General features: G+C 41.6%; 1 protein-coding gene across 4 annotated transcripts in view; it reads right to left on the reverse strand.

Annotated features, from left to right (window-relative positions):
* golga1 (golgin A1) overlaps positions 1 to 23,354 on the reverse strand; it is a 38,590-nt gene that overhangs the window by 8,680 nt on the left and 6,556 nt on the right. For 3 of the 4 annotated variants that reach the window (XM_088375418.1, XM_088375417.1, XM_088375416.1), the window contains exons 4-18: positions 22,970 to 23,044; positions 20,516 to 20,613; positions 19,906 to 19,938; positions 18,168 to 18,296; positions 17,313 to 17,482; positions 16,398 to 16,509; positions 16,227 to 16,310; positions 15,943 to 16,068; positions 15,747 to 15,842; positions 6,435 to 6,530; positions 6,002 to 6,097; positions 3,254 to 3,391; positions 1,344 to 1,418; positions 1,151 to 1,240; positions 950 to 1,052 (exon numbers count right to left, since the gene is read on the reverse strand). In XM_088375418.1, coding sequence (XP_088231544.1) covers positions 950 to 1,052; positions 1,151 to 1,240; positions 1,344 to 1,418; positions 3,254 to 3,391; positions 6,002 to 6,097; positions 6,435 to 6,530; positions 15,747 to 15,842; positions 15,943 to 16,068; positions 16,227 to 16,310; positions 16,398 to 16,509; positions 17,313 to 17,482; positions 18,168 to 18,296; positions 19,906 to 19,938; positions 20,516 to 20,613; positions 22,970 to 23,044 — 1,521 coding nt within the window. The remainder of the gene's footprint in view (positions 1 to 949; positions 1,053 to 1,150; positions 1,241 to 1,343; positions 1,419 to 3,253; positions 3,392 to 6,001; positions 6,098 to 6,434; positions 6,531 to 15,746; positions 15,843 to 15,942; positions 16,069 to 16,226; positions 16,311 to 16,397; positions 16,510 to 17,312; positions 17,483 to 18,167; positions 18,297 to 19,905; positions 19,939 to 20,515; positions 20,614 to 22,969; positions 23,045 to 23,354) is intronic. The other variant, XM_088375419.1, reaches the window with a different exon arrangement.

The following is a 23,354-nucleotide window of genomic DNA, read 5'->3' on the forward strand; positions in this document are numbered from 1 at the left end:
TGTCACGTTAGCATACCTATCGTTTAGCCTGTTGTTGCTATCGTTTAGCCTGTCGTTGCTATCATTTAGCCTGTTGTTGCTCGTTCATGACTGTTCTTGGTGTGGGATTTTGTCGAATAAATTGCCCCCCAAAATGCGACTTATACTCCGGAGCGACTTATATATATATATTTTTTTTTTCACTTTTTGGGGCATTTCATGGCTGGTGCGACTTATACTCCGGAGCGACTTACAGTCCGAAAATTACGGTAAATAAAAAATGTCTGCATAAGAAAATCAACCTTCTTCATGTTAAGGGCATCAAAATGAGCTATAATGATGGATCAGAAATAAATATATAGAATATGTGATTAACCATGAGTTAACAATAAAAATGTGATTAAAGGCAATGAAATATTGTTAATTGTTTTACAGCACCTATGTGTACATATATGCACGCACGCACGTACACACACACAAATATATATATATATATATATATATATATATCTCCTTAGTTGAAGAAATTTAGCCATAGTTCAGTACATGACAAAATGTTACAGTAAATGCCTGTGAAATGGTACATGCACACAAATAACAGAACGATGACAGAGCATGAAATGTCTTCCTCTAAAACAGTGATGAAATCCCACACAAACCTATGCTTGTTTAATGTGAGCTCAATGCACATTATCCAAGGATGTATTTAGCAGAAAGGAGGAACTGATTTGAGTTCCACATAAAACATGCTTTTTTATTTGTTTGTTATGACTGCCAGTGAGTGAGCTTAGAGCAGGAGTTATTACTGCCAGTAAGTGAGCTTAGAGCAGGAGTGTTTAGACAGGAATATTCAATGGGAAGGGCACAGTCAGCAAAGTACAGGAGCATGAGATTTCCTCTTCATTTTATTTTTAACGTCATAATTCCTCATCCTGATCATTATTGGGTCGATAATTATTGTGGAATGTACCTTCATGTAGCCTTTGGATGTCTTTTTCTTTCAACATCAGCTTCTCACTGACGGTTGCCAACTCCTGTTGCGATCTCTTAAGCGAAGTAGTCGACACCTCAACCTGAACTCATGCACATAACATTCTACACTTCATGTAACAAACACACAGTATACCCATGAAATTGGAATAGGAAAACATGATGCATGATGCCAACAGACCTGTGTTTGTAGTTCTTCTCTCTGTCGCCTGCTTTCCTCTAGAGCTTTGGCGATTTCAGTGCTAACTGTCTGCCTACCTTCCAACTCCACCTGCAACAGAGTGCGAGCAGTTTTTGAATTTAGATTACCAAATTATTTTTTTGAAACACATAACCATTATACAATAGGTATTCCAATCATTAGCAGCTATGACCTTGCACTGTTCCAACTCTTCTATTTGCTGTTTCAGCGTGACATTTGCCTGATCTCGTTGCCTCTCAAGGTCAGCCTAGAGCAAGAAAAGTGATGGGAAAGAATTAGCCTCTTGTTTTAATATGGTCCATGGCGCACATCATCCATAATAAGAAGACAGCTCTGAGAATATTGGTTCATCCCTGGCATGAGAACCAAACCCTGCAAGGCAGAAGGACTATGATCTCAGTTTTGTAATCTCGTAATGAAACCCTCTTGCCCCGATTCAATCTGATGCTATTGTGGCTGGTCAAGTCATGCCCAATCGCATATAAAACTCTGACTTGCGTGGTGTACAAAAACAAATTTTCAGCGACAAGGAGAACTGACTATCAATCTGCCCACTGATGCAATAATGAAATGTTCGCTTTTTACATTCTATTTCTCTCCAGTGAGGAATAAAGTACCGTAATTTCCGGACTATAAACCGCGACTTTTTTCCAAAATTTTGGACCCTGCGGCTTATAGTCAGGTGCGGCTTATATAAGATTTTTTTTGTGATTTTTGTGATGACTTGATCACTTTTACTCTTAACACTATTATATACAGTAAAAGCTACAAAACAAACTGACAAATAACTCGTTTTCAAATCAGACGAGTAAAAACTGGTCAGATATTTAAAAAAAAAGATATTAAAAGTGAAGACAATTTGCAATTCTAGTAATGACACATGAATTTGATGCACAATTTGTCTTCACCGGACACATAGAATTATGTGGCGGGCCGTATCTGGCCCCCGGGCCTTGAGTTTGACACCTGTGCTCTAAACCCTTTCTCTTACTCTGCCATGTGACTCAGAGATTACACAAAGCAGTGGCGCTGTTTGGACCATCTGCATTGTATTAAAACCCAATCAATCAGCATTTAAATTCAATTCTTCTGACATTTTGCTCACCAAAAACAAGTTGTAATGAATGTGAACTTTTAATGCATTTTATTCAGAAGGTTACTTTGAACCTTAAACGGCGGCGCGGCGTACTTATGGATTTTTCCGAAGAGATAATGCGCCGAAGAAGACGCGCTAGTTTGTGTTTACATTTCGCGCATCACGCAGAACGCGATCAAGACCGACATTACTGAAAGGAAGCCTTTATATACAAACCGTCATCATGGGGGACAAAAGAAATGCATATGATGCCGCTTTTAAGCCAAAGGCAGTCGATGTTGGGCTTCTACGCATTGCGCCAGTGGAGCACAGTACTGCCAGACGCTGGCAGTGGTAATGTACTTTCTCGCCACCATCGTGCCCTTTCAGTCGGTTTCGTGGCCGTATGTCCCTCACACACAGATTTATTAAATATATAAGACAGACTGCTGAGCATCAGCAAATGCAGTAGTATGTTTTAACGAAGACAAACAACTCTCATGTCAGTAGTACACGTGCCAACTTGAGTTGGGAATTAATAAGTGCGTGGTCACTGGTGGTTTTAGCTCATTGCCTCGCTTCAACTCTAGATAAAAATGTTTTTATCTATTTATTTATTTATTTATTTATTTATTTTAATGATGAAATCATTGATATTTTTTTGTACTGAAACTAAAATAAAAAAATAAAGCACAAACCATATAACTGAATTGGAACATGATGATATAATGTATATTTTTTTTCCTTTTCAGGACCGGTGCTTTAAAAACATTGTAGAGAAAAAGTGTGGTAAAAATCGACACGATCGGACAAAGAAAATCCTCCTCACCCACCCCACGAGACGAATGGTTGCTCGTCCGCGAAAACCTTGGACTTTAATGAACTGATGCCATGGTGGAGAAAAGGTTAAGGATTAAGGTTAATGCAATAAAATTGGTGCTTTGGAGGAGGGTTTACATTTTCCAAACCATAATAGTTAGAACTATTGAGAATTTTTAAAAGTTTACCATTGTGTCTTGCATTCTGCATATATCTGTTTGTAAAGCGGTGGTCTCCTCCAGTCTGTTTGTCTTCTCAAGACTCTGCTGCTGCAACAAACAGATCTGGTGATCCAAAAAGGCTTTGTTTGCACTCCACTCTCCTTTCTGAAAAACAAAATGCAGCACTTGTAGTGTTGACAAAAGTATTGATACACATCCTGTAACCGATTACAGCACAATACTAATTTGTCATGGTATTGATACTACGGTGCGCATGCCCACAGTATTTGCCGTGCGCACTCTGTCTGGCAATCCTCACTATAACCTCACTTGCAGTTTCATTTTCTCCTGTATGGCCAGTGAGGCAGCGGCAGGAAGGCTAAACCAGCCAGTCTTGTTTGAACATGAAACCCCGCAGTATTGAGTATTTTCCTGGGTATCGATATTACGTTTGAAATTTAAATACGTATTGTGACAACCCTAACCACTTGATAGATCATTTTTGTAAACGGAGTAAAAATAAGGCGGTGAATCCATCTTTTCTTTCTTTTTCCCTTGTCGCATATATGTTAAAAAACAAAGACTCAAGGCTACAATGCTGAAAAAAAGTATTTGCCTACTTCTCATGTTCTCATTTGAAAAGAAGAATCACTTCCGTCATGTACAACATACAGTGTTCACATCTAACATTTTTTAACATTTTTCGTATTCTCATTATACCGTAATTTCCGGACTATAAGTCGCGTTTTTTTTCATAGTTTGGGCGGGGGGGCGACTTATACTCAGGAGCGACTTATATATGGTTTTTTTTCCACAAATTTTTACTTGATCATTAAGACATCACTTAAAAGTATAGTTGACCACTTCCCATGTTATTTTTAGTATAGTTGATCACTTAACATGCTTTTATATCTTTATCTTGAACATATTCAAAACATAAAAAATAGAGAAAACATCAAATAAAGCAATTAACACTTTAAAGCACCATATCCAAGTCCACTGTCTGTTTGCTCCTCTTATATTTATTATTATTATTTATTATTATTTGTTTATTTATCATTTATTCAACACTCTTATTTATTCATTGTTTATGCCTTCTTGGGGTTTTTTGTGTTGCTTGTATGGATATGTGTACTATCTCACCGAGGGATAGTGGGAACGTAATTTCAATCTCTGTGTGTGTCTTGGTATATGAAAAAAAAATCGACAATAAAGCAGACTTTGTCTTTGATAAAACAACCAAATAAACAAAACAAAAAACTACATTTAAAAAAATATTTTTTTTCAGACGAAACTGGATGAGGGCGCTTTAAATTTCACCGTTGGCCGTGACTCATCAACTGGGTGGGCTTAAGGAAAATGGCACCAAAAAGAAAGTCATATTTTGCAAGTTACAAACTTCAAGTTGTAAAATATGCAGCTGAAAACAGTAATCGAGCAGCAGAAAGAAAGTTTGGAGAACCGTGATGTAGCAATGGATTACTATTTCAAGTGACGTCAGTGGCACCGCGCGGCGCGACCCACGTAAGGACGACCGGCATCATTAGCGGTGATCATTTCTAAGTGACACGGAGGACAAAGAGTTTAAAGGAATTAAGGCTTTGGAGTGACATAGAAGGTTTGAAAAACTATTATGGCTTTGACGCACGCCCGGTCCTACTCTACTGAGTCGGGGGCCGGCGCTCGGCCGAGTGGCTGTCCACGAACGGTGCATGGGGCTCGGACATGACCATTACGCACGCCCGGTCCTCTGCCATGGAGCTATCGTCTCCGGAAGTCCACGCCGCCACACGCTTGGAAGTTTGTTTTGTGGAATAAAGAGCCGTTTACCAAACCTACGTCTATCCTTGTACTTTGTTAACGCTAAAATATAGTTATATACTAGATCTGTGGAATAAAGACGAGGCTGACGTCAGGGCGCACGCGCGGCGATGTTGACAAAGGACGAGGAATTTGATCGATGGATTTAATGGATTTAAAGTGCACGGATGGTTTGATAATATTATTGCTTATATTATAGTTATTTGAAATATAGTTTATCTATCGTTATATGAGCCTGTGGAATATTTTGAAGTGCAAGCCCCCTCAGCCACGCGCAGCCATTGTTGACAAAGAACGATCGATGGATTTAATGAATTGGGATGACACCGATGGTTTTATAAACATGTTATTTATGTAATGGTTGTCCTAAATCACTCTATATGTTACGTCAGGCCCGTTCTCAGCTCCTCATTTGTGTTTGTCACGTTAGCATACCTATCGTTTAGCCTGTTGCTATCGTATCGAATGATCGATGGATTTAATGAATTGGAGTGACACCAATGGTTTTATAAACATGTTATTCATGTAATAGTTGTCCTTAATCACTCTATATGTTACATCAGGCCCGTTCTCAGCTCTTTGTTTGTGTTTGTCACGTTAGCATACCTATCGTTTAGCCTGTTGTTGCTATCGTTTAGCCTGTTGTTGCTCATTCATGACTGTTTTTGGTGTGGGATTTTGTCGAATAAATTGCCCCCCAAAATGCGACTTATACTCCGGAGCGACTTATATATGTTTTTTTTCACTTTTGGGGCATTTTATGGCTGGTGCGACTTATACTCCGGAGCGACTTATAGTCCGGAAAATACGGTAATTAAGAGTAGAGTTTATTTGCAACTTGTGTGACAAGTCTAACTGTGTGGGTGGTCAAAATCACGTTTTGTGTGTATAATTAACAGTTACAAAATTAAGGTCACTATATGACAATGTCGACTTTGTAGAATTACAACTAACCAATTTTTCTGTCTGCTGTTCTTTCACTTCAATCTGCTGCTGTGCACTCTTAAGTCGATCACAACTTTCTTGGACCTGCTGCTCCAGGGTGGCTATCTGGAAAAAAAACAGCACAATAATATTATAGAATGCAACATTTTAACAACACAGAGTTAGCAGTTCAATAAAAGGTATATTTCTAGGGGAGTCGGCTGAGTTGGAAGTTTTATTGTCTTCATTTTTTTAAGGAAAGCTGATAACTCTCATGACTCATCTTCAGCACTTTAAATCCCACATTTCACCATGATTTTAAAACTCAAGTGTACAAGACTTTTTTTCACAACATATGGAAATCATAATTACAAAAGTAAGCTGTATGTTGACAACACATAGTTCAATAAAATTAAAAATTCTTAAGTGTGTTGGGTATTTTTTTCTGGATGTCCTTGCTCACTTGTGTGTCTGTTCTGTCTCGATAGGACCTTGAGGATTCATCTTCATGTCGGAGAAGTGTCTGCAGCTCTGTAATGCTGCATGTCATTTTGGCTATCTGAGATCAGACAGACAAAAAACATTTTGTGAGCTGGAGGACAGTTTGCGGTAAAACAATGCATTGTGGTCTATAATCAACAATTGAACATCGATGAACTTTGTCAAGTGCGCTGTGGTTAATTTTGAATGCCCTCCATTTATGCTCCCTGGACATTCGGACACCTCTACAAAATGGCATAACCCCTTAATAGTGGACTATACAGTAACTCCTTGTTTATCGCGGATAATTGGTTCCAAGACCACTCGCAATATGTGAAAATCCGCGAAGTAGTGTCACCCTCCCATTTTTAACATACATACATTTTTTGAGTATCAATAAGTGTATATTAAACCATGTAAGTGCATAACATTAAATAATAGTTTCAAACATGTAAATACTATATTAATACATAGTATAAATGACACACAGAAAATAATGTATAAATAATATGAATATTAATATGATGCGTGTGTGTGTGTGTGTGAGACAAATGTAGATGTAGCTAAAGTATACATTATGTAAATATGTTTTTAGAACTCTTTTATTATTATAGCAACTTATTTATAACAAGGTACAAGTGTACATACTGTAAATATGTTTTTAGAACTCTTTTATTATTATAACTTTTTTATAACAAGGTACAACACTGTAAATATGTTTTTAGAACTCTTATTATTCTAAACAACTTTTTTTTATAAAAAGGTACAAGTGTTCGTACTGCAATTGTGTGGGCACTCTGCCTTCTGCTGGCATGTGGGCAACGTTCATGCCATAATTTCTCAATTTAGAAGATTTATTTTGAATTTTTGATGTTTTTTTTTTTTTAATTTGGCAAAAAAAAATTGCGATGTACTGAAGCCGCGATGAATGAACCGCGACGTAGCGAGGGATTACTGTATAGGGAATAGAGTGCAAATTCGGACACAGCACATGTCTTACAGCAGGAACACATGGAAAACCCGCAGGCGGGACTGTGGCCCTTGAGGTCTGGAGCAATATCTATATTAAGCGGAATGGTAAATTACATTTTCTATCATTTTCTTTCTTTCCTTCTATGCCAGTCTTTCCAAATGTGTCTTTACATGGAACTTGTCTATGGTAAGAAAAAGATTGGGAAACGCTCCTGTATGTGGAATGATGTTATTGATTAATCAACTTTGACTTCACTTTATTACACTAAAGGTGACTACAAAAAAAATTCAGGACAACCGTGAGTGTTGGGAAGTAGATCCGAAATATAATAAAACTTATAACTTAAAAGACAGGAGTATCTGGTTGTGGCTATCAAAGATGGGACAAACTGAAAGTACAGTAATCCCTCGTTTATTGCGGATAATTGATTCCATGACCACCCGCGATATGTGAAAATCTGCGAAGTAGCGTCACCCTCTCATTTTTGACATACATGTATTTTTTGTGTATCAAGAAATGTACCGTAATTTCCGGACTATAAGTCGTGTTTTTTTTTTTTCATCGTTTAGGTGGGGGGGCGACTTATACTCGGGAGCGACTTATATATGTTTTTTTTCACAAATTTGTACTTGATCATTAAGACATCACTTACTTACAAGTATAGTTGACCACTTCCCATGTTATTTTTAGTATAGTTGATCACTTCACATGCTTTTATATCTTTATCTTGAACATATTCAAAACATAGAAAATAGAGAAAACATCAAATAAAGCAATTAACACTTTAAAGCTCCATATCCAAGTCCACTGTCTGCTGTATGTACACTTGCTCCATTTTTGCTCCTCTTATATTTATTATTATTTATTATTATTTGTTTATTTATAATTTATTCAACACTCTTATTTATTCATTGTTTGTGCCTTCTTGGGTTTTTTTGTGTTGCTTGTATGCATATGTGTACTATCTCACCGAGGGATAGTGGGAACGTAATTTCAATCTCTTTGTGTGTCTTGGTATATGGAAAAAAATCGACAATAAAGCAGACTTTGACTTTGCTAAAACAACCAAATAAACAAAACAAAAAACTACATATGAAAAAAATATATATTTTCAGACGAAACTGGATGAGGGCGCTCTAAATTTCACCGTTGGCTGTGACTCATCAACTGGGTGGGCTTAAGAAAAATGGCACCAAAAAGAAACTCATATTTTGCAGGTTACAAACTTCAAGTTGTAAAATATGCAGCTGAAAACAGTAATCGAGCAGCAGAAAGAAAGTTTGGAGAACCGTGATGTACCAATGGATTATTATTTCAAGTGACGTCAGTGGCACGGCGCGGCGGTTGTTTACATAAAGGACAAACGCACCCACGTAAGGACTACCGGCATCATTAGCGGTGATCATTTCTAAGTGACACGGAGGACAAAGAGTTTGAAGGAATTAAGGATTTGGAGTGACATAGAAGGTTTGAAAAACTATTATGGCTTTTACGCACGCCCGGTCCTACTCTACTGAGTCGGGGGCCGGCGCTCGGCCGAGTGGCTGTCCGCGAACGGTGCATGGGGCTCGGACATGGCCATTACGCACGCCCGGTCCTATGCCATGGAGCTCTCGTGTCTGGAAGTCCACGCCGCCACACGCTTGGAAGTTTGTTTTGTTTAATAAAGAGCCGTTTACCAAACCCACGTCTATCCTTGTACTTTGTTAACGCTACAATATAGTTATATACTAGATCTGTGGAATAAAGACGAGGCTGACGTCAGGGCGCACGCGCGGCGATGTTGACAAAGGACGAGGAATTTGATCGATGGATTTAATGGATTTAAAGTGCACGGATGATTTGATAATATTATTGGCTTATATTATAGTTATTTGAAATATAGTTTATCTATCGTTATATGAGCCTGTGGAATATTTTGAAGTGCAAGCGCCCTCAGCCGCGCGCACCCATTGTTGACAAACAACGATCAATGGATTTAATGAATTGGAGTGACACCGATGGTTTTATAAACATGTTATTCATGTAATAGTTGTCCTTAATCACTCTATATGTTACGTCAGGCCCGTTCTCAGCTCTTTGTTTGTGTTTGTCACGTTAGCATACCTATCGTTTAGCCTGTTGTTGCTATCGTTTAGCCTGTTGTTGCTCGTTCATGACTGTTTTTGGTGTGGGATTTTGTTGAATAAATTGCCCCCCAAAATGCGACTTATACTCCGGAGCAACTTATATATGTTTTTTTTCACTTTTTGGGGCATTTTATGGCTGGTGCGACTTATACTCCGGAGCGACTTATAGTCCGGAAAATACGGTATATTAAACCATATAAGTGCATATGTTATCATTGGAACGTTACAAAATTGTTTCAAACATGTAAATACTATCTTAATAGTATTACAGTGGTGCAAAATGGCAATTTGGTGCCCTAGACCAGGGGTCAGGAACTTATGGCTTGCGAGCCAGCTATGGCTCTTTTGGTGACTGCGTAAGGCTTGCAGACAAATCTGACATTTGTTTACACAATTGAAGTCATAAATAATTTTGTTATATTATCAAAGTAAAAAATAGACCCACTGAAATAAAAATGATAAATTAGCTTTCAAAATATAAAATATGATCACGTTTCCAATCCATCCCATCTGTTTTCTACCGCTGAAATCCACGGTTGCGTCCTAACAGCCAATCCCAGCTGCCCTTCGGTGTACAGAAGGATGACGCCAGGTAGGACGAAAAAGCGTGATTTTGTTGGACAATCCGGTGCCTACGGGGTAGTGAGAGGTAAAATTCCATCCGCTTTATTTAAAATTTCAGCTAGCTAGCTGGTGTGTGCCAGGCAAGCAAGAAAGATGGTGGAGAAAAAACGATGACGATTACCGAACATTTCTGAGTGAGTGGACCGTAGAATTCACATTTGTAGAGAGAGGAGGCTCTGCTACATGCCTCATATGCGATGACAAAATTGCATCAATGAAACAATGAAATATCAAGCGATATAGGGCGCTTGCGTGGATCAAACACACATATGTTGAGCTCTTGTTATGTGAAATAAACCCACGTCTTGCCTGGTACTTTGGTAACGCTACAATATAGATCTGTGTTATATAGTTATATACTAGATCTGTGGAATAATTGCAGCCGCAACTGACGATGAGGCTGAAGTCAGCGGCGCACGTACGTGGGTCCGGAGTCAACAGCTGTTTATTTTTTATTTTTTATTGACACAGAAGATGATCATTCCGATGGATTCAATGATTTCAAAGTCAAAGTCAGCTTTATTGTCAATTTCTCCACATGCCAAAGACACACAAAGAAACCGAAATTTCGTTCCCCCCTATCCCACGGTGACAAGACATGGCCCACAACAGACAAACAAGTAAACAAGTATAACAACAGCGTGCTGAATAAATAATGAATAAATAACACAACAAATAAATAAATAAGAGGAGCAAAAAAAGGAGCAAGTGAGTGTACAGCAGACATTCCAGAAAATAGCGCAACAGTGCCGCACGCTACGCAGAAGGGGGTAGCGAGTTCAGGGTCCTAACAGCCTGTTGGCGAGTCTGGTGGTGCGGGAGCGCAGGCTCCTGTACCTCTTCCCAGAGGGCAGAAGGTCAAACAAAGAGTGAGCCGGGTGACTCACATCTCTCGCAATCGAGGTTGCCTTGTGGGCGAGATGGGAGATGTAAATGTCCTTCAGGGAGGGGAGCGAAGCACCAATAATCTTACCAGCCGTATTCACTATGCGCTGCAGGGCCTTCAAGTTCTGTTCAGTGCAGTTACCACTCCAGACAGCGATGCAACTGGTGAGGACGCTCTCAATGGTGCCACGGTAGAATGTAGACAGTACTGCCTGAGGAGCACATGCACGCCTGAGCTTCCGCAGGAAGTACAGGCGCCGCTGAGCTTTCTATGCCAGTGACGAGGTGTTTGCAGACCAGGAGAGGTCCTCACTGATGTGCACCCCCAGGAACTTGGTGCAGCTCACCCTCTCCACCACAGCACCGTCGATGATCAGCGGCAGGTGTTTTGTGTGACCCTTCCGGAAGTCAACAACGATTTCCTTGGTCTTGTTGACGTTCAGCAGGAGGTTGTTGTCCCTCCACCACGTGGTCAAAAGGTCAACTTCCGACCTGTACCAAGTCTCGTCGCCCTTCGTGATGAGACCCACCAGAGTCGTGTCGTCAGCAAACTTCTTTATGTGGTTGTCGCTGTAGGTTGCAGTGCAGTCATGCGTCAGCAGGGTGAAGAGCAATCGACTGAGCACGCAGCCCTGGGGGGCCCCCGTGCTCGGCGTGATGCTGGCGGAGATTTTGTCGCCAACACGCACCACCTGAGGCCTCTGACAGAGGAAGTCCAGTAGCCAGTTGCAGAGGGAGGTACTGAGGCCCAGCTCGTCGAGTTTGCAGATGAGTCGCTGCGGCACAATGGTGTTGAAGGCAGAGCTGAAGTCCACAAACAGCAACCTCACATATGAGTCCTTACTCTCCAGGTGGATGAGGGCCGAGTGGAGGGCAGAGCAGATGGCATCCTCAGAGGACCGCTTGGCACGATACGCAAACTGGAAAGGGTCAATGGTGGGGGGAGAACGGATTTGATGTGTTCCATGACAAGCCGCTCAAAGCACTTCATGATGATGGGCGTCAGTGCCACGGGGCGGTAGTCATTGAAGCAGGACGGTGCAGGTTTCTTCGGCACAGGATCAATGGTGGCAGCCTTGAAACATGAGGGGACGATGGCCTGCTGCAGGTAAACGTTAAAGATGTCCGTGAAGACACCCGACAGTTCCCCAGCGCAGTCCTTCAGCGCTCGACCCGGGATGTTGTCAGGGCCCGCCGCCTTACGGGTGTCAATAGCGGCAAGCGCCCTCCTCACACCGTCGGCAGAGAGGCGCAGGGGCTGCTCGTGTGGGGGGGAGTGGTCTTCAGCGGGCAAGTGCTGTTCTGGGCGTCGAAGCGAGCAAAGAAGCGGTTTAGATCGTTCAGCAGACGGACGTCGCCCTCACAGCTCCTCTGCGCGGGCTTGTAGTCCGTGATGGTCTGAATGCCCTTCCAAAGGCTACGTGCGCCCTTGCTGTCCTTGAAGTGGGTGGAGACCTTGCACGAGAACGCCTTCTTCGCTTCTTTGATGCCTCGGGACAGGTCGGCCCTCGCTGTCCTCAAGCCAGCCTCATCCCCCGCTCTGAAAGCCTAGTCCCTGGCCCTCAGCAGTCTGAGGACAGCCCCTGTCAGCCACGGCTTCCAGTTCGCGCGAGTGACGACGGATTTTGAGCAAGTCACATCATCGATGCACTTCGTGATGTAAGAGGAAACAGAGTCAGTATACTCCTCTATGTCCGTCCGATCGTTGTAGGTGGCTGCCTGCTTAAACAAGTCCCAGTCAGTGGTGTCGAAGCAGTCACGAAGTACATCGGAGGCACCCTCAGGCCACACCCGAACCCGCCTCCGAACCGGCCTGGATGCCTTTACCAATTGTCTGTATGCGGACAAAAGCAAAACGGTGAGATGGTCAGAAAGCCCAAGATGGGGGAGGTGGGTGGCTTTGAAAGCTCCCTTTTGCGCAGAGTAGACTAGGTCCAGGAAGCTGTCTCCACGTGTCGGAAAAGTAACATGCTGGTGAAGCCTCGGGAAAACAGACTTCAGGTTGGCATGATTGAAGTCTCCAGCGAAGATGGTGAAACCGTAAGGGTGCGCTGTCTGCTGTTCACTGACAGCCTGGTACAGTTCACCAAGCGCCGCGATCCTGTCGCCTTCGATGTTGGAAGGCGGGATGTATACCGCGACTAGCAGAATCGCGGTAAATTCCCTCGGCAGGTAAAAAGGACGGCACTTGATGATCACAAACTCCGCAAGTGGCGAGAAGTGCTTACATACCACCACAGAGTCCCGGCACCATTCTTCTCGGATGTAGACGCATATTCCACCTCCTCGCGACTTTCCCCCTCGTACAATGGCACGGTCCGCCCGATAGCACGCTAGCCGCTCCAGATGCACGACAGAGTCCGGAATGTTGTCAGTCAACCAGGTCTTGGTGAACACGAGCACACAGCAGTTCTGCACCGTCCAGTTCGTAGACCTCAGCAGGCGAACGTAATCCATTTTGTTGTCCAGCGATCGAACATTCGCCAGAAGAATGGAGGGCACCGCCGGGCGCGCTGGGTTGGCCGCCAGCCTAGCCCGGACACCTCCGCGCTTGCCCCTCTTCTGCCTCCTCGCACACCGTTTCCGACGGCTCCCAACCGGGGGAGGAATAGCGGGCGAGGTCGGCGACGTTTCAGGACGTAGCAGTCCGAGCGCCTTTAATGTCGCCGCTTCAAAGTCCAGAACGCCACAAAACCCACTTCTGCCGATGTCGAGCAGAACCTGCCTGCTGTACTTGTAGCACGATAAAGCACGACAAGACGAACACATAAGACTGTCGGACGAACACTCATTAGACGAACAAATCACCGTACTGACGGGACAGAGAGTGGCCGCTGCGTGTGCACGCGCCGCCATCTTGCTTGAATAATTTGGAGTGACACGGATGGTCCGTTAAAATTGTTGTTTATATTACATTTATTTGATATATTTAGTCTGACGTCCGCGGCACACAGTTGTGGCATCAACAGCCGTGTGTGTATTTATTTTTTTTTGACACAGAGGATGAATATTCCGATGGATTTAATGTATGGAGTGACACGGAAGGTTCGTTAAAAATGTTGTTCATATTACATTTATTTGATATATCTAGTCTGACGTCACGTAGTTCCGCTGTCAACAGCTGTTTGGTTTTTTTGACACAGAGGATTAATATTCCGCTGATTTAATGATTTGGAGTGACACGGATGGTTCGATAAAATCAAAAATTATATTATTGTTATTTGATATATAGTTGATATATTGTTATATGGGCCTGTGGAATAATTTGAACTGCAACTGACGACGAGTCCGACGTCAGCGGCACGCTGCACACGCGGTGTTGTTTACAGAAAGGACGATGAATTTGATCAATGGATTTAATGATTTGGAGTGACACAGATGGTTTGATAAACATGTTATTTATGTTATAGTTATTTGAATAACTGTTAATGTTACGTCAGGCCCGCTCTCAGCTCCTCATTTGTGTTTATGTCACGTTAGCATACCGTATCGTTAAGCCTGTTGTTGCTGGTTCATGTCTGCTCTTGGTGTTGGATTTTGTAAAATAAATTTCCCCCAAAATGCGACTTCAACTCCAGTGCGACTTACGTATATATTTCTTTTTCCTCTTTATTGTGCATTTTATGGCTGATGCGACTTGTACTCCGGAGCGACCTTTAGTCCGAAAAATACGGTACATACATTGTATTTAGCCTATCTTTTTTTTTTTTTTTTTTTTTTTTTTTTAATGGTATGGATGGCTTTCACGTTAAATTATTTTTTTAAAATGGGCATTTATGGCTCTGTCCGCCAAAAAGGTTCCCGACCCCTGCCCTAGACCCTCAAATCTTGACTGAGCTTCCTTAATTCCTTGTGAACTATTTTGAGTCAATTCCTTGTTAACTACTTTGAGAAGTCCTTATAACATATTCTGTATTTTTCTGTAACAATGTATTGAATATACTGGCAAGAATATACAATGGAGCCTCGGTTTTCGAACGTCCCGGTTCTCGAACAAATCGGTATTCGAACAAAAAATTCGAGATTTTTTTTGCTTCAGATGTCGGACGAAATTCGGTTGTCGAACCTCGCGAGATGAGCCGAGAGGACCCGCATGCCAACTGACTCCGTTCGTTGTTACATTCTCGTTACTCTGAGGATTGCATCAACTCTAATCATGCCTCCAAAAGGAGCAAGTGGGAGCAGTAAAGCCATTCTAAAACACAAAGACGCTCCTAAAGCAATGCGACAGTGAGCGCCTGGCGCGCTGCGGTTGCGCGATCTGACCAAATAAAGCTCCCTGCGCACTGAAGTCCACTTAAATTTTGGAAAGTACATCAGGATTTTAAAAATATTTTCTAAATTTTAGCGACCGCTCTGTCACAATAATGCGACCAGCGCGGTGCAGTTGCGTAGTCAGTGACTCGCTACGGTTGCGTGTTCGGCGGTGCGCTGCAGTTGCGCGATCGGACAAAAATGCGCAAATGAAAAAATGCTTAAAAAAGGCGGGTTTTTTGCTTGGAACGATTACATTTTTTTCCATTATTTGTAATGGGAAAATATGATTCGGAATTCGAACGATTCACTTCTTGAACAGCCTTCTGGAATGGATTGTGGTCGAAAACCGAGGCTCCACTGTATTTACATTGTATTAAAGAGACAGCAACAGTCGTGTGAACCAAGGATCATAGAATTTCATCAGCACCTGTGCCTCAAAGGATCTGACTCTATCAGCATGAATGGTCCGAAATTCGAGTAGTTCTGTTCTGGTGTCTTCCAGTCTTTGCTCGAGACTGGACCTCTGCATAAGCAAAACCAGATATAATCAATGAGCTTACCCTGGCAGATTGCAAGCCTTCATTAATACAGTGAGAGTAATTTAGTTTGCTTTTTTAATTGACCTCCTGAAGAAGCTCAAGTAGATGGTCATCTTGGCTCAGGTTTCCTTGCAATTGCCTTTCTAAGGTGTTCACTTTCTTCTGAAGATGCCCCAACATGCGCTCCTTGTCCTCCTCTGTCACAGCAGCCTAATCAATTCAAGAAATCATGTTCAAATATAAACTATATGAATTCCTACATTCAACCTATTAAAATAAATGCTGTTGTATAAAGAGCTAGATAATGCATCGATTACTTCAGTAAAGACTTAAAGTTGTTCGACAAGTAAATTTGTTTGTTCTTTTACCTTTTGTTGTTTTGACTTCAAGGTATTATATTCGGTCTGAAGATCCTGGAGGGACCTCTCTGAAAACGACAGCATACTCTGTGACTGAAAGATAAAAATGTCGAGTTTTAGTGGGCTATTCGTAATAAATAACAGTTAGAACATGAAAAGACTTGAGAAATTCAGACTGACCCTCTGCATGTCTGCTGAGACCTGTTGGATAGCCAACTGTAGCTTCTGGTTTTGTCCCTCCAAATCACCAATTTTCTTCTCTGTCTCTTCTCTGAGCAGTAGCAGTTCCTCTCTGCATAAATCAAGTTTTGTTACAACATACTAAGGGTGTAACAAACAATGACGTTCAATCAAAGTGGTTTTTAATTTTAAATATGCGTATGCATCAACTCAAACTGAATAATTCCACTTCAAAATATATCGATATGTATCGCATCGTGGTTCATTGGACAGAATTGACACATTTCAAGTTCATTGTTACATGTTGAGCAAATTGAAAGAATGAAAAAAAAAAGAACTCATTTAGAACCAAATCAAATTGTTCCACTTTGACGGCTATATCATTTCATATTATAAATGGTATTTTATTGGATACCCCTGCAACATATATATTCAAACCAATATGGATGATTCAAATAATCTTTTCAGAACCCATACATTGTTTGGTGTTCATATCAAATTCGAATTATTGATTTTTCTGTTATCACCCTGCTGTATATTTTTTCGTGCATAAACACTAAAGTGTAATGCAGTGACTTTACAAACAATTAATGAATTTGGGAATTTTTGCTAAGACTTACAAACAGTGCATTTGACTACAGGTGTTCAGACTTTTGATTAATGGCTTTACAATTCTAAAATCTTGTTTTTGAATTATGATTTAGATTTTGGACTAAATGATTTAGTTATGGTCCAACTCTATATTTGAAAAGAGACTTCGCTCAAATCCAGACTTACAGAAACTTGAGTGGGCATTGATCCTAAACTGGATGAGTGAAAAGCAATTGTGTGAACTACAACTCTACTCCTTCCCTATGCTGAGCTCCTGACCAAAAACAAACAAGTGATGAATAAAATCAAAATGTGCCTTTTTACCGTTCTATTTCCAGCTCAGCTGTGCATCTGGAGCTCTCCTCAAGTTGATTTTGTAAAGCTTGAAGTTTCCCCTGAGTTTCGGAAAGCCTCTGCTTCGTAGAATGAAGTTCAGCCACCTGCTGCTGTAGGTCCCGTTCACGCTGACTGAGCTGTTCTTCCTTTCTCAGCAACTGGTAGACAACAGGCGATGACAAACAAGCAAGCTTAGATGTAAACCTACAATTATAGTCTGTGTTTGCAGTTCCGAAACAAGGCAAAAAGGCTTTTCGTCATTTATTTGTTAAAGTTATCATCATGATCGGACTACTGTACACTGAGCTGCCAGCCTATAGAAATTCACTTTCTGAACATTTTTTCAGGATTTTCATATATTTCAAATTCTGTCAGGGACCTTACTGCTACTCTAGGAAAATAACTAAAATTTGCCTTAAATAGTAATTGGAAAAGATTTTTACATGGACTGAATTGTCACAAACATCAGACATGCAGCGGTGATACAAGAATTGGAGCTTTAAGAAAGATGCCATTGCTAGACTCCCTGTTCAACACGGAATATAGGCTCAATGTATTAATAACGATATCGTCGGCCCGACGATTTTGATGAATTCTAAGCAGATTCCGAGCTGCGCTGACGCGCGCGCACACGCATGCACGCACACACACACACGCATGCACACACACGCATGCACACACACGCACACACACACACACACACACACACACACACACACACACACACACACACACACACACACACACACACACACACACACACACACACACACACACACACACACACACACACACACACACACACACACACACACACACACACACACACACACACACACACACCATGTGTTTGACTTTAGCAATTTCTTGTTGCTGATATCCCTCCAGTTCATCCATATCATCCCTCTTCTGGAAGAGTGTCAAGCTCTGCTCCATCATCTCATCAAGTCTTGCTGATAAGGCAGTCTTCTCCTAAACAAACACATGCAGGTTGAGCCTACTAATCTTGGAAATGATGATGTGAAGTAAAATAATGAATTACAGTGTTACCTCGCCAATTCATGCTTCACCTTTTGCGAACGCGCTACTTCGCGGGTTTATAAGTGATGGTGTATATGTACGTTGATTGCGCGGGACATGCTTCTGAGGAATGTGCGTCATTGCGGACAAGCCTACGAACGATGCAGGACAACCATGTGCAACATGGACTGTTTATTTAGGGAATGCGAGAAGAGGAAAAGGGCGGCTGGAACGCTTGCAGAGCAGGTGCACAAGGCGACTGACGAGCTGGTCAGCGAGCTTGCGTTGTGCGTTGCTGTGGCATCTTGTTACACAGCGGATCAGGCAAACAGGAATCAGGTGGTAAGCGTGCATGTGTCAAGGCAGACAACCAGCCAGGCGCATCCACTACACAGCGGATCAGGCAAACTGGAATCAGGTGGCAGGCGTGCGTGTGTCAAAGCAGACGCAACGGCGATGACTGACCAGCGACGAACAGTGTCTATATACACGCCTTAATCAGTGGGTAACACGGTACAGATGGTGGCGATCAGCGCCGATTAGAACACGTAGTTCTGTATTGATGACGAACGCCCCCGAGCTCTGGCGCGGAGGGTGCCTTCGTTGGCCAGCAGGGCGAGACCAGAGACATGACACAGCCGTCCACCAAGGAAAAATGCACCACCGTGCAGAAAGAGTTGGGACAATGGCAATGAGCGCTTATAGCGCGGGGCGTGCCTCTGAACAATGTGTTTCACTGAGGACAAGCGCATGGAGAAGGAGTTGGGACACGTGACAATATCACGCGTTTGTTCTTTTATTTACTGTGCATGAATCAGCTCAGTGGCCTAGTAGTAGAGTGTCCGCCCTGGAAGGTTGTGGGTTCAAACCCTGGCCGGGTCATACCAAAGACTATAAAAATGGGACCCATTGCCTCCCTGCTTGGCACTCGGCATTAAGGGTTGGAATTGGGGGGTTACATCACCAAATGATTCCCGAGCGCGGCACCGCTGCTGCTCACTGCTCCCCTCTCCCCCAGGGGATGGATCAAAATCACATGGGGATGGGTTAAATGCAGAGGACAAATTTCACCACACCCAGATGTGTGTGTGACGATGATCATTGGGACTTTTGACTTTAACTTTAAGGGTACAATACATGCACAGAACAGTGAGGGAATGGTTATTAAGGGAATGGGGAAGGTTTATGACGCGTATTGGGGAGGGTTAAAAAGCTTTAATATTATGTACTTGGCAACAATGAAGCAGGAGATTCATGCACAACCGTGACTCAATTTGATTTCGCTATACGTAATTTGGAGGTTGGACACTTTGCGTTGCTTGGCAAGGTAAACCACTCTTCTAATTGACTTAAAATACAACCATGCTCTAGCGGCCAACAAGAAACATTATGTGTTAGAAAGTTCAATACATTGGTATTTAAATTTCTAAATTATGCATATACTGTTTCTATTTTCGGATTTTCTTTTTTCACAGGTGGTTCTGGAACATATCTCCCACAAAAAACGAGGGCTCACTGTATTCAAAAACAAGATAGATGATGATCACAACACAACGCTTACCTTTTCCACTACAGCCAACTTCTCCATCCATTCCTGTCGGTAAAGTATAGACAACAACGATGTCAGACCACAATAATGTGACTAATTAGAGTTCCATGAAAATTTATTCACACCCTTCCCGATTTCAGACTTTTTTTTTTCCTAAATCCCATTTTAAGTGTCTCGGACCATCAAGACAATTTGAATACATAACAAAGCAATTAAATGTCCCCTTCTTAAACCGGAGTTTTTGGAAAGCTAAGCAAGCTAAGTAAGAAGAGACAGAGAGAGAGAGAGAGAGAGAGAGAGAGAGAGAGAGAGAGAGAGAGAGAGAGAGAGAGAGAGAGAGAGAGAGAGAGAGAGAGAGAGAGACACACACAGAGAGAGAGAGAGGGAAAGAGAGAGAGCGAGCGAGAGAGAGAGAGAGAGCGAGAGAGAGACAGAGACAGAGAGAGAGCAAGAGAGACACAGAGACAGAGAGACACACAGAGAGAGAGAGAGAGAGAGAGAGAGAGAGAGAGAGAGAGAGAGAGAGAGCGAGAGAGAGAGAGAGAGAGAGAGAGAGAGAGAGAGAGAGAGAGGTCAACTACATTTCCACCGTAGTGTACATGTAGTTCAGATGTACATTTACCTGGTCCTTTTTGTCCAGGGCTAGAGTCATTCCTTCTGCCATTTTAGCTCTGCTCGCCTGGTGTAACTCATTCTGCTCTTGAAGTTTCTTTATGGAAGCTACGCAGAAAAAGTGAGATAAAATAAAACAAAGAGCACATGTAAAAAGAATGAACGACAGAAATATAACTTGAGTGCAAGCAGGAAGCAAATCTAAAACAGCAACAGCCAAACAGCAGAAACAGTTACCGTATTTGAAAAGTGAAAGTATTAGCATTACGAAATCCAAAGCAAAGGCTGACAAATGCGTGCCTTGTCCACACTTAATGCTGGCCTGTGATATTGCTGACAGTAGTGTGGCAATGTCTTGTACAACCATGACATGCAATGATTTGGAGACTTGAGAGTCACCGAACAACCGGTACTTTAAGTGATTGACAAGAGTTAAGTCAGTATAATGTGGTGCGGGAGAGCAGCATGAGAAAAGCTATGGTGCCACTAAAATGTTTGGGGCAATTATTTTGATTTTGTGAGAAGACAATGCAGATAGTAGACTGATCCTGATCATGCAGAAATTGCTTTAATTGAGTTCCTTTCACACACTAGTGATTATAGACCAAATTATTACAGCAATGTGAATTCGCTGAAGCAACCCTAACCCGACCTTATTTGATATTAGCAAATGAAATACACCAGGATATCTGATATCATGCATCCTACACACACAAACAGAATAAGATATCCCATTAGCCCTCGTAAAAATATATTTTTGTTTGCAAATAACTTGCATTTAATATGAAAAAATGACTTTTTTATTTCAGAATCCATGGAATCTTTCCAAAAAATTCAGACTGACTCAGATTATTTTGGCATCGAACCTCTGCACCAATAGCCTGTGAGATTTTGCTGATGTATCTCAACAATCAAAATACGTTGCTATTGCAATCCAGGTGTCATGGCTGTGTCAATAATGTAGAATCAATGTGGATTTGGTCTGTTTAAGGCTGGGGTCTTAAGCTTTTGATCAGCGGAAGAACAGTCCATTTCAGTTTGGTGTTTGCAATAGGGGTCTCACTACCATTTCCTTCTTTTCACATTTTGAAGCTGTAAAGTACACACAGAACAATATGATCCAACAATAGAAAATGCCAATTCTTGCAAAAATGTATCTTAAAGATTTGATCGGGTAAATTTTTAAATGAATCAATTGCAGCCAATTAACTTTACTCGGTTTTTTTTTGTTTTTGTTTTTTACATTTATTGAATTGATGCGTTGTTTTTTTCTAATAGATTGAATATCAGACTTTCAACTGACACTACGTGGCATGGGAAAAAATGCTATGTTTGGAACATTTAGCTCCGACTACATCTGAACGTATTTGTGAGTACGGTTGAACGTATCTGCCAATCAATCAATCAATCAATCAATCAATCAATCAATCAATCTCTCTCTCTCTCTCTCTCTCTCTCTCTCTCTCTCTCTCTCTCTCTCTCTCTCTCTCTCTCTCTCTCTCTCTCTCTCTCTCTCTCTCTCTCTCTCTCTCTCTCTCTCTATATATGTATATGTAAATGTATATATGTATGTATTTATGTATGTAAGTGCAATATATCTCACCATTGCTTACGAGAGAATCAAACTGTTGAAAAGGTCACTATTTTTGCTCTGGTCCATATCTTGATGGATCTCATTTATTCATCATTACTTTTACAAATTGATTCAACTGCTCTTTTCCCACCATTTCATCGTTTTCATTTGCACACATACTTGTGTATGTCCACTTTTTTTTTTGAAAATCGCACTCATGAATAGCATTCCAATTTACTTGTCCATTACAACAATAATAAAGGCTATAGTAGTGTTTCTATTTTAATACTGAGCCTCAGTCGGGCAAATGGATTTTAAACCACACTTCTTACATTACTATGAGATGCCTCACTCAGAAAAATACATTTAAGTTGTCGAAGGCACAAATGGACTGACATGTTAGCAGGCTGTCTACATTTTTAACAAGATGAGAACAGCCAACAAAGCACTTGAATTAGAAGCAAACTAGCTAACTTGTCTCTAAAGGAGCAAAAGAGAACAAATCATTGCAGACTGTATGCTTACACACTGGCTCATGATCACACATTAATGCAGCACTCAGAGGGCTGCTCACCTTTAAATCTTAACACAATGTGGCACACAAAAAAGCAGATTAAATCAAAGCATGCAAAGCACCGCTTGCCCATAGCCATTTGTTCCCCCAGAATATTAACTTAAAACAAATTGCCAGAATAAAAAGATCTGGGGTTTCCAGATTCTTCAACACGACAACAGAAAGCAACGACAAACTATCACTTGATAGTAATACATCAAATGTAAGAACTAATTTTGAAGAAAAGGGATGAAGCCGTGAATTGGTTAATACAGCTGATCAACAGATAAAGAAAAGCAGCTCACTGGTTGGGAGGGAGCAAAAGGAGAGGTACGTACAATCCTGATGGTTTTCTAATGCAATTTCAAGCTTCTCCTTGGTCTTCTGCATTATTCGCAGCTGCTCAGCGTAGTCTAGTGTCGTTGGGACACAGGGAGATGAAATGGAATATCAATGGCACACATACAGACACGCGTGCGCGTGCGCGAGCACACGCACACACACACACACACACACACACACACACACACACACACACACACAACACATATGAACAAACAGGAACAGCATGATGGAGAGGATAAAAGAACAAAAGGAGAAAACAAAAGGGAAAATGTGATTGACAAATAAAGAAAAATAAACCTACCAATTATTTTCTTAAATGAGAAAATCATTATTGAATCTTCTTTTTGAGTCAGCAGGAATATTATAATGACAATGACG

This window comes from Syngnathus floridae, chromosome 5 (assembly GCF_059516105.1).
Source record: "Syngnathus floridae isolate MCC-2025c chromosome 5, RoL_Sflo_1.0, whole genome shotgun sequence".
Classification (NCBI taxonomy): domain Eukaryota; kingdom Metazoa; phylum Chordata; class Actinopteri; order Syngnathiformes; family Syngnathidae; genus Syngnathus; species Syngnathus floridae.